This window comes from Eschrichtius robustus, chromosome 7 (genome assembly GCF_028021215.1).
Source record: "Eschrichtius robustus isolate mEscRob2 chromosome 7, mEscRob2.pri, whole genome shotgun sequence".
Classification (NCBI taxonomy): Eukaryota; Metazoa; Chordata; class Mammalia; order Artiodactyla; family Eschrichtiidae; genus Eschrichtius; species Eschrichtius robustus.
Genome location: NC_090830.1, coordinates 89,051,716 through 89,066,776, shown reverse-complemented (window position 1 = coordinate 89,066,776; position 15,061 = coordinate 89,051,716). Strand labels below are relative to the sequence as shown.

Here is a 15,061-nt window from a genome sequence, read left to right as displayed (position 1 = left end):
GCTGGGCAGTTCTTCTGGTCCCAGGTGGGCTCACACATGCATCTGTGAGCAGCTGCAGGTCAGGTGGGTGGCTATGCTGATCCTGGCTAGGCTTGCCTGTTTGGGGTCTGCTGGCTGTTGACTGGTATAGGATGTCCTCAGCTCCTTTGCATATAGCTTCTCATCCTCCAGCAGGCTAGCCCAGGCCTGTTCTCATGGTGGAGGCAGGGATCCAAGAGAGAATGTGGAAGCATTCAAGGTTTATGAAGGCTCAGGCTCAGAACTATTTATCGCTTCTGCCACATTCTTTTGGCAGAAGCAAGTTACAAGGCCAGCCCAGATTCTGGGAGGAGTTGCAAAGACACATTGCAAGAGGTGTGTGTACAGGGAGGGATGGAAAATTCAGGCGATTTTGGCAATTCATCTCCCATATTACTTAAAAAGCTTTCAACACCATCAGGAAGTTATAACAATGCTAAACTCGTATGCGCCCAATAAAATATCCTAAAAATATAAAAACAGAAATAGAATTGTAGGGAGAAATTGACAAAATTCCTCTTACAGTGGGAGGTTTCAATATACCTTTTGCAATTATTGGTAGTTCAAGCACACACACAAACAATAAATAAAGATATGGAAGAGTTCAACATAATTTACGAGGTATTTAGTTCACAAATATTTTCAGCATGCTTTCTGTGTGTTAGGCACTATTCTAGGTGTGCTGGGCATATAGCTGTGAAAAGTCAACAATCCCTGTCCTCATAGAGTTTATATTCTAGTGGAAGGAAACAGACAAGTTAATATGTAAAACAAACATGATGACTATTATGGTGAAAGACAAGAGGGAAAGGATATGGAGTGTGGGGACAGCAGGGTGAGAGGTTTAACTTAAATAGCATGGTCAGGGTAGACGCTACTGAGGAGACACTGGAGCGAAGACCTGAGAGAGGTGAGGGCATGAGTCCTGTGCTTATCTCCAGGACCAGTGGAGGGAACAGCAGTACCAAGACCCTGAGGCAGTAGCTGGTTTGGCAGGTTCTAGTAGTAGACAGAGGCAGGCTTGGCAAAGTGGGAAGGGATAGGAGTAGTCAGGGGCCAGATCATGCAGGGCCTTATAGGCCATAAGGACTTTGGATTTTAGTTTTGGTGATGGGAAGCCCCAGGAGGGTTTTTGTTGAGGGAGAGGGGTATCATAGAGCATTAGGGGTGAGGAACTTGGGGAGAAGAGGGCTGTTTCCAGACAAGGGTCAGGTAGCCAGACCTTTAGAGATGACTGGGTACCAATCCTTATCAGGCAGCCTGTCCCCAGGGAATTTCCCTTGCTTTGTCTTTCAATTACCTAGACAGCAGTTTATTCCCCAAAGGATGTCACTATCTCCAGAGAACATGTTCCAATTATCCCAGAAAACAAGGTAATTGGGATTATAGCAATATTCGTCACCTCAATTCTCAGAATGAAAACCTATCCAAAGCAAGAACAAAAGGTAGCTCCAGAAAGCACTCCCTCCCACTTGGGAAAACCCAGTCCTCAACTTATGGAGCCACAGTTTATGTGAAACTGTTGTTAGTTTCAAGTCACTTTCTTTTTATGATATAATCTTACATTAAAAAAAGAAAGAAATGGGGCCATTTATTCAACAAATATTTACTGAGCACCTACTACGTGCCACACACTCTTCGAGGTGCAAGGGATACAGCAAAAAACAAGACCGGCAAAGATCTCTGCCCTCATACGGAAGATAAACACGCAAAATATGTGATATGTTGGATGAGGAGATAAATGCGCTGAAGAAAAATAAGGGGGGGAATAGTGAACATTTGAGAGTGGGTGTGTTACAATTTAAAATAGGCTAGTCAGGGGGAGATTAGTTGAAAAAGTCCTATCAGCCCAATATTCCTCGGAACACAGAGAAGGGTTGGGGAGTGTCAGAGGGATAAAGGCAGGGCGGGGCCCACATCTTGTAATACAACCACTACAATGTTAAGGGTATGATTTATAATTTTATTCCACATTCCATGAAAAGGAAAAATTTCCTCTAGCCGATGTGGTAATTTCTGACCTCTAGTTCTTGGAACTGAATTATATAAGTTGTAGTACATTTTACTACACATTATCAGAAAAAGACTGCATAGCTCTCTTTAGCAACTCCAGTTCTGACAGTTCCCATGTCTGGGCTAAAACAAAGGCACAACAATGGCAGAATAGATTCTTCTATTAGTTTTCTTTGTGGGATTTTCTTTTTTCAGCTAGAGTCCATCTGAGTGGAACTCATGGTAGTGGGGATGCTGTGCTCCTCTAGGCAGCATACAGGGACAGCCTGCAGCATCAAAGGGTACACGCTTGCCTCAGATCCTTTTCAGTTTCTGAAATACATAAGAAATTTAATGGAAAAAAAATCAGACATCTGAGAGCTTTGCATAGCGGCATTCTAGCAAAGAAAAAAGCACCTACTGGGTGTGTATGTGCGCAGATTCAAATGAAGTGAAGAGAACCAACCTAGGGGGTGGGGATGGGGAATAGGCAGGAGTATAAGCTGAGGGAACTAAGAAAACAAAAGCAATAAAATATAAAAAAACCCAAAAAGCTGCTTGCCCATGTGTTATCCACGCTGGAATCCAGTTCGCTCACTCTGGTATGGAACTCGGGGCCATGGCAAGGGAATGGGGTGGAGCCTTCAGAGCATTTGTTAGCCTCAGTGGAACCAGGGAGGTAAAGGGTAAAGTGGTGGTACAGCTTGCAGATCCACAGTCTGAACTTCCTCTAGCAGGGGCCCTGGAGTGGGCAGGCTCTCCTGTCTTTAGTGTGGGACACATGAGGGTGGAGAGCCCTAGCACAGCTCTTTTCAGTATTCATACACCAAGCTTCCACAGACTTAACACACACACACAATTTATTTTTCAAATCATGTACTGGATTCAAGAAGATCTGAAAGTAATAATGGGTCCTGAATGCTTAAGAAAAAGTTTGATTTCCTCATTAGTTACAACACCTCGAGCAAATGCCAACGTCTCCATTGTCTCCATTACCTCACTCGTAAAATAAAGATAACAGGTAGAGATGCAAATGAAGACTTCCTCAAGAGCCTGATATCATATCTGATGCATAGTAGGTTCTTAATGTTCTCCCCCATCCTAACAAAAAGAATTAGATTACTGTCGAACGCTATGGGTATACTTTAAAACAGTACTTGTTAACCTTTAACATGTGGACCAATCACCTGGGGGAATCCTGTTAAAGTGCAGATTCTGATTCAGGGGAGTTGGGGAGGGGACAAGGATTCTTGCATTACCCAACAAGCTTCCAGTTTCTGACTATGCTGGGGGTCACTCTTGGAGTAGCAAGAATTTAACATTAAGTTCCATTACTTAACACAACTACCACACAAAAACCCTCAAAAGGAGCTTCACGGACTAGCTATTTCTTTAAAAATTTTACTTTTCCACTTCAGCTTCATGCAGAGTCACTGACCAAGCTAAGTCCCCAGCACCAGCCAGGCCAGGGCATAATGAGCTTTGTGAGGACATCATTTGGTCCCGGAGGGTTCACAGCACCCTTTTACAAAAAGATCCTGCAACTGTCTCCCAACCATTTTCAGCTTTTTGATCTTAGCCTTTGCCTCTGATGATAATTACCCCTTAATTAGCACCCACCACCATGTCATCTAAATAATTATAGTAAGTGCAGCTTGCACCTCTGCTGGCAGTCTTCAAACACACTGATAAAACGAGATCCTATGCCAATTTTTAAAAAGACAAAACTGACCCAAATAAAAGTCACATGCCGTGGAACACGCAGACTCATTACAACTTCCATTAGAATAAGCTACTCGAGTTGGTTTTGGAAAAAAAAAAAAATTATATAGTGAAGCCCTAACCCCAATGTGAGGGCATTTGGAGGTAGGGCCTTTCGGAGGTTATAGTTTATGAGGGTAGAACCACTATATGAAGAGACACAAATGATCTCTCTCTAGCATGTGAAGAAACAGCAAGAACGCAGCCATCTGCAAGCCAGGAAGAGAGTCCTCACCAGGAAGATAATCAACCTGCACCTTGATCTTGGACTTCCTAGCCTCCAGAATGTGAGAAATAAATTTCTACTGTTTAAGCCAAAAAAAAAAAGAAAAAAGTTGGTTTTGAAACAATCAAGTATTGATATATTTGGGAAATGTAAATGTCGGAATGTAAATTTTGCAAGCAGTTGTGCAAAAGTAAAACAGTTCAGCCAGACTAAAATCCACTTTAAATTCCCGTTGGGAAGGGCTACAGGATGTCTGAACTATGTTTTCTGTTTGTAGCTGCCCGAATATATTGGAGGAGTTTGGTAACTTCCGGTGCATTAAAAGCAAATTGCCTTTTGTGGAGGAAGAGGCGGGCTTTTCAATTAGTAGTTTTCTAATTTCCCAAGTGGATCTCCATTCACCGCCCACCTAACAGCAGTGCCATCCGAGCCCAAAGAATCACGTACATCTCTTAGGAGGAACCAATTGTGCTACTGTTAACGTGGTTTTCCCTCCGCAGCCTTAAAAACAAAAAAGGAAAACTAAAACTTTCCGAGTTTCTGAAGAGGTAATACATTGACACAGAAAAAACTTCGAACAGCACAAAATGGTGTATAAAGAAAAATAAATGATCTCCCATCATCTGCCACCTCCCTGTCCTCCCCAGAGGCAATCACTGGTTCATTAAATTTTTTATTATGGAAAATTTCAGATATATAGGTAGATCTATTGGAATGAGTCCGTGTATAACACAGCATCAGCAATGAGAAACACACCACTGGCTTGTTTTATTCTCCTTCCATCAGTTTTTGTAGGAGTTATTTTAAAATAAATCCCAGACACCAGATCATTTTATCTGTCAAAACTTTTAGTATTTCGTCTTTTTTTTTTTTCTTTCTCTCCTTCACATAACCACATTACTGTCATCACACCCAACAAGGTTAACGATAATTCCTTAATACCATCCAATATCCTCAGGGGTCACTTTTAACGGGTTCGGGACGGACAGAGGGAGAAAGAACTACGAAGGTAAGGACCGAGGGGATACAGGTGGCACAATACAGAGCCGAGCCGACATCGCTCCAGGCCACGGCCGTGGATCGGGTGCCCAGTTCCCCGGGCCTCCCCGTTCCCGCTGTCATTAACTGCGCCGGGACAGCACCGGCCAGGACGGGTCGAGGGCCGCACGGAGACGCGAGCTCCCAGCCTCCCGGCCGGCTCCCAGGAGGCGACCCCAGCAGCCCCGGCGCAGCTGTACAACCCACCGTCCCCAGACACCGGCGAGTCCCTGGAGGGGAAACGATTGACACAGCTGCCTGCACTGCGCCCCCGGCCCTCCCCCGTGGCACCTGCGTCTCCCGACAGGACCAGCAGCTGGAACTGGCTCCGGAGCCCGGGCCGCCCGGGTCCGCCGCAACCTCTCCTCCCGCTGCCAGCTCCCGCGCCGAGCTCTCAGCACCGCGACCTCGAGGACTCGGACTACAACTCCCGTCGGGCCCCGCGGCCGGCCCAATGGCGGGCGCCGGAGCATGCGGGGCGCGGCGCCTGCGCGGCGGTTTGAGTAAGCAGCCGCGCGATTGGCTGCGGGGTCGGGCGGCCGCGCGGGGCCTGTGGGAAGCGGAGTGACGGAGCGAGCGGCTGTTGGAGGAAGGAGGTGGGGGCCGGGAGCGCAAATGGCGTTGAGATGGTTCAGGGCCCTGTTCAAACTCTAGCGCTGACCATTCACCGACGGAAGCGGCGGCGCAGGAGGCGACGGCGGCCTATCGGGGGCACGTAGCGGGCTCTGGTACCAGCTCCGGCGGCGGCGGCGGCAGCCAGGGAGGCCTAGGCCCGGGCCCGGCCGGCGGCGCTCGAGGTGGGGAGGGAAGTTGCGGTGCCGCCGCTCCTCCCCCCCTCCAGCGGGTTTCCTATTTACCGAGAGCGGAGTCGCGGGTTCTGACGGTGGCGGAGCCCTTTGCTTCTCTTCGCTCACCAGCCGGCCCCGTTCTCCCGCGCGGGGCTCCGGCGCCCGCCCGTGGGCTGTTGGGAGCGGGAGAAGCGGAGGCGGCCCGAGGCTAAAGCACCCTCCAGGCGCCGAGGGTAAGTGAGGTCTCGGGTGGCTGCCTAGGCCCGGAGCTTGCCGAGGGTGGGGGATGCAGGGGTCCGGGAGGGGGTGATGGAAGTCTCTGTATCTCACCCACCCGGCCTCTGAGGAAGTTGGGCAGGGGAACAATCTGAAGAAGTCTTTTCCCTTTTATTCTGAGTTCTTTCGGGGGCTACGGCTGATTTAGTTCCCTCCCCAGGCGCGGTCAAGTGCGTTGGTTTCAGGCCGGAATTTTTTGCCGTCTTTCCTCCGCCCCTGGCCGCCACTGAGGCCTTCCACTGCCCTGGGGATTCGGTGGCAGAGGCTTCCGGGGCGTCGGAAGCAACATCCCTTTCCTGGGAGGTGGGGGTGGGGAGGAGAAAAGTTGCGTGAGCTTCCAGCGGGAGGGGGGCCGCCTCTCCCCGCCACCTCCTCGCGCACCGCCGCCCCCAGGTGAGGATTTCTGGGTGATGAGGTTTGGCTTTTCCGGCTTTCATTCCGTCGTGGAAGCCCCTAAGCCCTTGGAGATGTGAAAGACGCTGGATTTGCTTGGGGGTTAAGTGTGAGGACTTTTTATCCCAGCGCACTTCCCAGAAAATTCGACCTGGCTTTGGGCTGGGGCAAAGGCCCACCGACAGAAAAGACTTACTTGTGAATCATTCTTTCCTTTTTGGTTATGGTAATCTTTGGAGTTTGAAGCCTGAGCAAGACAGCCTGTGTTCTTGAAGTATACTGAAAATATAATGTCACATACGTCTACACACTTGTTTTTGAATTTCTGTGTACTTTACACTCGAGGCTTGGATAATGCCATCACAATAGTTTGTCTAGTGACTTAAAAAAAAAAAAGACGTGGAAAACTGTAAAGACAGGCAAATGTAGGGGATATTGTATAATGAACTCCCATGTATTCATCTTTCAGATTCAACAGTTATTAACTCTAAACCAAATTTTTCTCATCTATGCACTTTCCATTCCACACCCTTTAAAGTTAGAGAATCACTGACATTATTGCATCAGTATTTCAGTATATATTTGTCAAAGACATGGGTTTTTTTTAAAAAAACATAAGCATGATTTTCTTGTAACTTAAAATAATTCACTCCTTAATATCAAATATTCATCTGCACACTTTCAAGTTGTAACAGTGAATGCTTTATGGTTCTCGGACCACTTTTGCCATGAGTTTTTCTGGTATGGGCCTAAAGTAGCCCAAGTCTAGATTTTTGGTTTGGCCTTTAGTCAGCATTTTTAGGTAATTACCGTGTTAGTGTATCCAAAACATTCCAGCTTTGTTGGTGTATGTGTAAATGTAGATCTGTAGATCAGGGCTTTACATCCAAGGAGGAATGAAAAGAAATGACTTATTTTGTGTTTCTTGTAGCTGCCAAATATACTTAGTTTTTTTAGCTATACTTAACAAGAAAGACAAGATTTTTTAGTGTAAATCTACAGTAGAAGGGGAAATAGATTTCCCAAAGGAAAAAGTTTTGTGACATGTTAAAAGGTCTTCAAACAAATTACAAATTATTTTCTCTTAAAGCAGATGTGTATGATGACTAAATTAAGTATTATTTTGTCCAATTAGAATTGGCTTCTAACCAAAATATTAGAGGGGAAATTCCTTTACTGGATATATATATGCACACACACATATATATATCAAACTGAGTTTATAGGGATTCCCTATAAATTGGGAGAATTTAAGTTGATAAAGGGAAACATAAACTACAAATTAAAACTTTGAGAAGTATAGGTCAAAATATCATTCTGATTGTTGTATTGTGTAAGAAATGGATGAGGATTGATAGTGTTTAAGAAGTACTTTAACTTGTTTTAAAAATGTTTGACTCTTGATTTACTGCCCTGAAATATTTTTGTCCTAGTACTTAGTATGTAGATAAATCAGGTGAATCAATTTTTCCTATCTTCAAGCAAAGAGGAAAATAAAGTTACATGTTTCTATTGCTTCTTTTAATAATCCATGGACCAGTCAGTGTAATATGCTGGAGTTCACTAGCTCCAGCAAATGAGCACAGCACTATGGAGACAAGGAAGGTAGAAGAAATATGGTTTCGTGCACTAAGGGAGATGACCAAGTAAGGAATATTTTTCAAGTCATAGTTCATATTACATTAGACCAAAAATCAGGTTTTTAAGGATGGGTTAAAAGCTGCAGGTTCTAATATGTGAGAAAATAGCACCATTTTTCTGACTTTTTCCCCCTTATATGAGTAAGTGCTCTGAAGTTTTGAAGAACTATATTTAGTCAATTATTTGACATCTCTAAAATCCTGAAAAAAATTAACATTTTGTGCTTAAGATTTTATATTAAGGGTAATTAACCTATTCAGATTATTTTTTATGGTAAAAGTGATATGAGAATAGTAAGTAGATTAATTTCAAACTTTTAAAGAAATCAGTGTTCCACTATAAGTTGGTTTTGTGAATGCTGTATTATAAATTGGTTAGTTGTTAGGCTTTCTTATTCTGAAAGTAGCATATGAATATGTATTCGTAAAAAAGATTAACAGAAGTATGTAGAGTAAAAAATGAGCCCCTCTCTTTATACTCCCTCCCCTTATTTATTTAACTGTTTTTAAAGATTTGTACCTTGAACGTGGAAAAGCCATATGGGGAGAAAAGCCATATTTACTTGTTAAATATTTGGTGATTATATATTTTCTTACTTTTTTTTCCACAGAGAATATGAAACAGGTGTCAAAATGACATCCAGATTTGGGAAAACATACAGTAGGAAAGGAGGAAATGGCAGTTCAAAGTTTGATGAAGTCTTTTCCAACAAACGGACCACCCTTAGCACAAAGTGGGGAGAGACCACATTTATGGCTAAATTAGGACAGAAGAGGCCCAATTTCAAACCGGATATCCAAGAAATTCCGAAGAAACCTAAGATGGAAGAAGAAGATACTGGAGATCCTTTTGGATTTGACAGTGATGATGAGTCTCTACCAGTTTCTTCAAAGAATTTAGCCCAGGGTAAAGGTTCCTCTTATTCAGAATCTAGTGAAGCTGCTCAGCTGGAAGAGGTCACTTCTGTACTTGAAACTAATAGCAAAATTAGTCATGTGATGGGTGAAGACAGTGTTGTATCTGATAAATGCTTACGTTTGGAGGATACTTTGCTTGGGAAAGAAAAGAGCACAAACCGTGTCTTAGACGATGATGCAAGCAGAAGTACCTGTGCTAAATTAATGACTTCAGGTAAGTTTTGATTTTCTTTATTCTGAGCCAGGAGAGCTTTGTGTAAGCCATTTAGTTAAATGATTTTGATTTAGATTCTGAAATATTACACCTCTTGGGTTTTTTTTCTGCATTAATAATTAATGGGGACCAAAGATAATTTTGTAGAGGCGATTTAAGAAATTAAAGAAACCAATTAGGAGTTGAAATTTTACTTAAGCAACTTGGAAATTAATGTTTCCAGACTGTACTCTCAGTACATTTTGGGAGTGATCTTTCATTAATCCTTAGCTCCAATTGCAGTAAGAAACATCGCTTTTTGTTGTGTTGGGATTGCACAGTATCTCATTTCTATTACTGTGGAGGATTTGGATGGTTACTGATAATGAAACTGAGATGAGCATTTACAATGAGGATTAAGTTTAGGAGTGTTAGACTTTCTTCCAAAACTAGGAAGATTAAGGAAGTATGGAGTGGAAACAAAGAATTGAGCAAATTGAAATTAGTTTGGAGTCTGGTGCCAGTAGCAACTTGTATTAATAGATTTTCATCCACAAAACCAGTTGTATTTTTAAAATGTTAATTTGTAAACCTGGCATCTAGTGTTTGTTCTTAAAACAATGTATTTTATCAGTTGTACCCCTAACTCATTTTTGTAAAGGATTTAAGACTTACAATAATAAATGATAAAAAGCGCAATTAACTAAAAGACTGAAGAGCTTAGATTGGAGATGGCAAGGGAGACAGCCTGCGTGCCTTATCAGCAATAGGATAAGGATCGCACTGTGGTCTAAAACAAACCTTAGTTCTTGACTTCCTGGCAAAATTTAGTGATAATAAAAGGTTACATAGAGACTTCCCTAGCAGTCCAGTGGTTAAGACTCCGTGCTTCCATTGCAGGGGGCTCGGGTTCGATCGCTGGTCAGGGAACTAAGATCCCCCTTGCTGCGCGGCCTTAAAAAAAAAGAAAAAATTACAGAGAGCTCATATTTTAAAAGGAGGTAAAGACAAAACTTTCCTATTTCTGAATTCTGGAGAGGAATTTGTCCTTTGGGGGCTTACTATAAGGCACCTCAAATACTTTGCCTCGCATAGTTTTACAAAAAATCCTGAACATTTTTCACTCTTTTTCTCACCCTTGGATGAGAGTGTGAGCCAGCTGTTACTGTCATGCCCTTGTCCTCCTGGTTAATTCTGATTTGGCTCTTCGTATCCTTTGCCTACATTTCTCCTGAAGCATTGTTCATAAATTAAGGTTAGGTTAAATTTTCATTAGAAAACAGAGCATAAAAGCTGTTTCCCAGATCAGCTCCTAAAAATGTATTCTAATCATAGAACCATTGAGCCAAAATGAACTTTAATTCAGCTTTCCTTGTTTTATAGATGAGACTCAAAAAGATTAACAGTCCAAGTGTGGGTAGTGGCAGAATTGGAATGAGATTCATTTATTGATTTTTTTCAAAACACGCACCTACTCTGTGTCCTTCACTGTGCCAGGCTCTGGGAATGCTGTTCCAGTCAGTTATCCAGTGTTCTAATCCTCAGTATGGGGCAGATAGGCTGGAGGAGGGAAGGTGAGGCTGGGGAAGTGGTGAAACTGGTCAAGGTGTGCAGACACAAGCTTCCCCAAGTGCTGTCTTTGGAGGAGAGGGGGGCATCACTGGCAGGCAGAGGGTATCATCAATAGGATAAATGTTTAGTTGCAGGGGGAACAGGAACTTGGAAGTGAAATATTCACAGGCAGCAATTGCTTATATAGTTTTGTTCATGTTACATCTATATATATCCAGAGTGCCATTTGAAGTTGTTCACTGGGAACTGGAAACATAATGTTCTGTAAAAATGAGGTATTAGCTTCCCAGTATAATGTAGCTAAATTGTAGTTCTGGTGCTCATACTGTGGACTGACTGGGAAGCCAAACTCCATTATAATGGGTTTGTGAGGGGAAAATATATACTAAAATAGAGAAAATAGATGTTCAAGAACATCTTGTTCCTCTTCCTTCTTTCTTCACAAGGCACCCTTAGTAGGAAGGGAATGGTGTAGCACTATAAATATTTCTTACTTTCTCCTCTCCCTCACCCATCCAGAGCTGCAGCAACCCTGGTAGCTTGCTGTAGGATAAGAAGGGAACTTTGAAGGAGTGCTTTTAATTCTCATGGTCTTATCCTATCCCTAAGATGTAAAAGTTATTGTTCTTATAAACCCATTATAAGTTCATGTTTATAAGTTGGTTATAGTTCTGAGAATACTTCTATACATTATGAGCTTCCTTTTTTGCCCGTCTTCTCTAAAATTTGGGCATTTCTCTGTGCCTAGACTCTTTTCTTGCATTATGTCTGTCAGATTGCCATTGCCTTTGCTAGCGTTCAGAAAGCCTTCTGATTTTAGTTGAAGTTTAGAAATTCAAACCTAAGGTTTTGATAAAAGGAGTCTCTGTAAATCTAGAGTGGTTCCTAAACCTTTTTTGAATTAGAGATCTTTTGAGAATGATAAAATTTTGGACTTCAGATAAAAGTGCTGTACACCTATTTTGGTCTCAGAAATTCTTTGCAGGTCATGTACAGGAAATTTTATGATTATTCTGTTCAAAGTGCACAAGTCAGTTTCTTTGGTATCCTTCCAGTGGAATGTTCCTGCTCATTCATACCATTTTTGCTGCAGAATTATATCACATCAGTGAAAAGGACTTATCCAAGCTCAGACTTATTATATCATTTCTCCTGGCATTAAGTTTTAAAGTAGATCTCTTTATGGGGGAGTATGTGGTTAATTTTTAGGTACTATTAAAATTCTTTGTTTTAAATATTTTATACCAGATAGTGCTTTTTAAGATTGTGGCTTATTTGAAGAGGAAACCCAGAATGAGGTCATGATAAAATATGATGGTTGCTATTTTCCGAATAGATGCTTGGTGGGTAAGGGAACCAGAAGCAAGATTACAAACTGAATGAGAACTGCAGGGAAGGACTGAGTTGCTAAAACATCCTAACCTTGATTTAAGAAAAAAAACTTTTTAGTGTGGAACTTTCAGACACACAAAAATAGAATGTTAAAAAGAACGTCATGTGCCTGTTTTCTAGCTTCAACAGTTGTCAGTATATGGCAAATCTTGTTCCATCTATTGTACACACTAGTCTCTGCCTCCTGGATTTTATTTTATTTTTTAAATTTATTTATTTTATTTATTTATTTTTGGCTATGTTGGGTCTTTGTTGCTGAGCACAGGCTTTCTCTGGTTGGGTTAGCGGGGGCTACTCTTCATTGCGGTGCGCGGGCTTCTCATTGCGGTGGCTTCTGTTGTTGTGGAGCACGGGCTCTAGGTGTGCGGGCTCAGTAGTTGTGGCGCACGGGCTTATTTGCTCCGCGGCATGTGGGATCTTCCCAGACAAGGGCTCGAACCTGTGTACCCTGCATTGGCAGGCGGATTCGTAGCCACTGTGCCACTAGGGAATTCCCTCTCTTGGATTATTTTAAAGCAGCTTCAGGATTTGTTATTTTATCTGTAGATACTTTAGTTGCAGTTATCATTAAAGCCAGTGAATCCTCAAACAAGTGTGACACTTAAAAATGACTTTTAGCAGGACCTAAAACTTTGACCTTTTGAGAGATCTTGGAGTATTCTTACAAAGTTTGGAATCCAGGGCTATGTGCATTAGGGGTAAAAGAAAGCTTCTCTTGCCTTTTATATGCAGCTACTTCTATTTTCCATCTTTGTGCTTTCTGCTGCAGGTTTTTAATCTGGGCTCCAGAATAAAGTGTGTAAAGACTTGTATTTCTACTTGGCACACTTTCCTTGCTAGCCAGCTGGGATTCAGTCTACATATCCTGCCAAATATTGAGATAACTATGGCATAGGCTCTTAATTTGCATGACTGTCTTTGTAGCCAATAAAATTTTTTCCATTTGCTTAAAGCTGTACTGAGTATTTGTATAAGTTAGAGGGCCGTTATTGTCAGGAAATTAGCAACTTTGATTTAAAACTGAAGATGGTTTTTAGAAAGGGAAATGAATTGTTCTAGTCCTGAAAGCTTAAAGTAGGCCAGGAACTTGTGACCTGAGAGATTGTCATCTACTCATTGGATAAAGTACAGGTGATTAATAAGGATTACTGAAGAATTCTGCAAGTATAGCATCAGCAAGAGTTACCTGCCTTCATTTAGATATTGAATGTATTTGTCATATAGAATATACTTGTCATACCTGAAATCAGCTTCTTTTAAGAGAAGAGGATAAGGGGCCTCCCTGGTGGTCCAGTGGTTAAGACTCTGCACTTCCACTGCAGGGGGCACGGGTTTGATCCCTGGTCGGGGAACTAAGCTCCTGCAAGCTGCAAAGCTGGCCAAAAAAGAAAAAAAAAAAAAGAGAGAAGATGCCTGTTGTTACTTTGTGCTAAGCCCTTTATATATCAGTTGCTCTTTAATCACAACTATTTAAGGCAGGCTTTATTCCCATTTTAGAGGGGGTAAAGCATAGTTCAGAGAAGTTGAATAACTTGAACTATTAAGTGGAAGATCTGAGAAACGTCCAAAGTGTTCTTTTCATACAGTGCTGCTGTATTCTGATGTGAGTGAACTTAATTTTATCATATTTAAAGCTTTATATTTAAAATAATGGACTGTCACTATACAGTGAGTTTTCTCTTGATGTTGGAAATAACTTTGACAACAAATTATGGATTATCTCTTGCCTCTGTTTAAGTAATTTGCTTTTTAATAAGAATAGAGGCCAAACTACCTATAATACTTACTGAAGAAAGCTGACCTTATTTTTATAGTTAATAGGTATCTTCTATTTGTTAATTTTTTGTTCTGTATGGAAATTTAACAATATGCAAATTCTGAGAGACACTGTAATTTCAAGTAAATACATTTTGTTTTAAAGTAGAGCTTTAGTTTCTTGTAAAGGAGTTTCTTTGTGAAAGGAGGTTCATTCTCAGGGTTTGAGCAGTAACACAAGTGCAGGTAATCACTAATAAGTTTCTTCTCAGATCCAGGTTGAATACCAGCCGTGAGCTGGTACAAGAAAACCGTAAGCATAGTCTCTGCCCTCTAGGGATGGAACTGTTGACTTCTGCTGGTTATGATAAATAACTATTTCTAAAACAATGGCAACACATTTTTGTAATGCTTGTTGTTTTTCAGAGCATTTTCAACATGTATTCCATATTCTTAGAATTTAGAACAAGATGATGCACCGTATATTTTTATGGTTCAGCCCCTGACTCTTCAGGAAATAGTCCTCAACTTTTCCAGACCTCTGGTGGTAGAGGAGGATGAATATTTCATAAGTAGTTGTGGGGATGCCTTCCTTCCAACCGTCCAGCTATAATTTCAGTGTCTTCTGTATGCCGGGTGTTGGGTGTACGTCCATGAACAAGATCTTGCTTTTTCACATTCTAGTGGGCAAGATGGATTGAATAAAGAATAAGAGATTGCATAAAGACAAACATTTTCTGCAGAAAATGACAGAAAAATATAGGATGCTGTGAAATATATCATAGGCTAATTTACCTAGTCTGAGTGAGGCCTAGGGGCAAGACTGACATTTGACTTGAGACCTGCTGGTGCACTGGGAAAGGATAAAAGTGAACCTGCTTGGTGATGTGGGCTTTAAGGAAGGAGACATAAAGAATGAATCCCAGGTATCTAATGTGAGCAACTGAGTAGGTTGTAGTATCATTCATTGAGATAAGGGGACATTTATGAGGGGAAGTTCGTGAGTTCAGTTTTGGATACATTGAGTTTAAGATATTTGTGAGATATGTTCAAGAGGCAGCAGGATCTGCTGGTATGGAACTTAGATAAGAAGTCTTGG

General features: G+C 41.9%; 1 protein-coding gene and 1 long non-coding RNA gene across 3 annotated transcripts in view; one reads left to right on the top strand and one right to left on the bottom strand.

The window, feature by feature from the left end:
• Positions 1-1,960: 1,960 nt before the first annotated feature.
• On the bottom strand, positions 1,961-5,443 carry LOC137767670 (uncharacterized). Its single transcript, XR_011074555.1, has 2 exons — positions 5,327-5,443; positions 1,961-2,343 (listed from the first exon to the last, which is right to left on the bottom strand). It is a non-coding gene; the product is annotated as an uncharacterized lncRNA (long non-coding RNA).
• A 221-nt stretch (positions 5,444-5,664) lies between these two features.
• The window catches only part of WAPL (WAPL cohesin release factor), a 75,935-nt gene continuing 66,538 nt past the window's right edge, over positions 5,665-15,061 (top strand). For both annotated transcript variants that reach the window (XM_068548010.1, XM_068548009.1), the window contains exons 1-2: positions 5,665-6,056; positions 8,744-9,264. In XM_068548010.1, the coding sequence (XP_068404111.1) occupies positions 8,766-9,264 (499 nt within the window). In that variant the 5' untranslated portion in view covers positions 5,665-6,056; positions 8,744-8,765. The remainder of the gene's footprint in view (positions 6,057-8,743; positions 9,265-15,061) is intronic.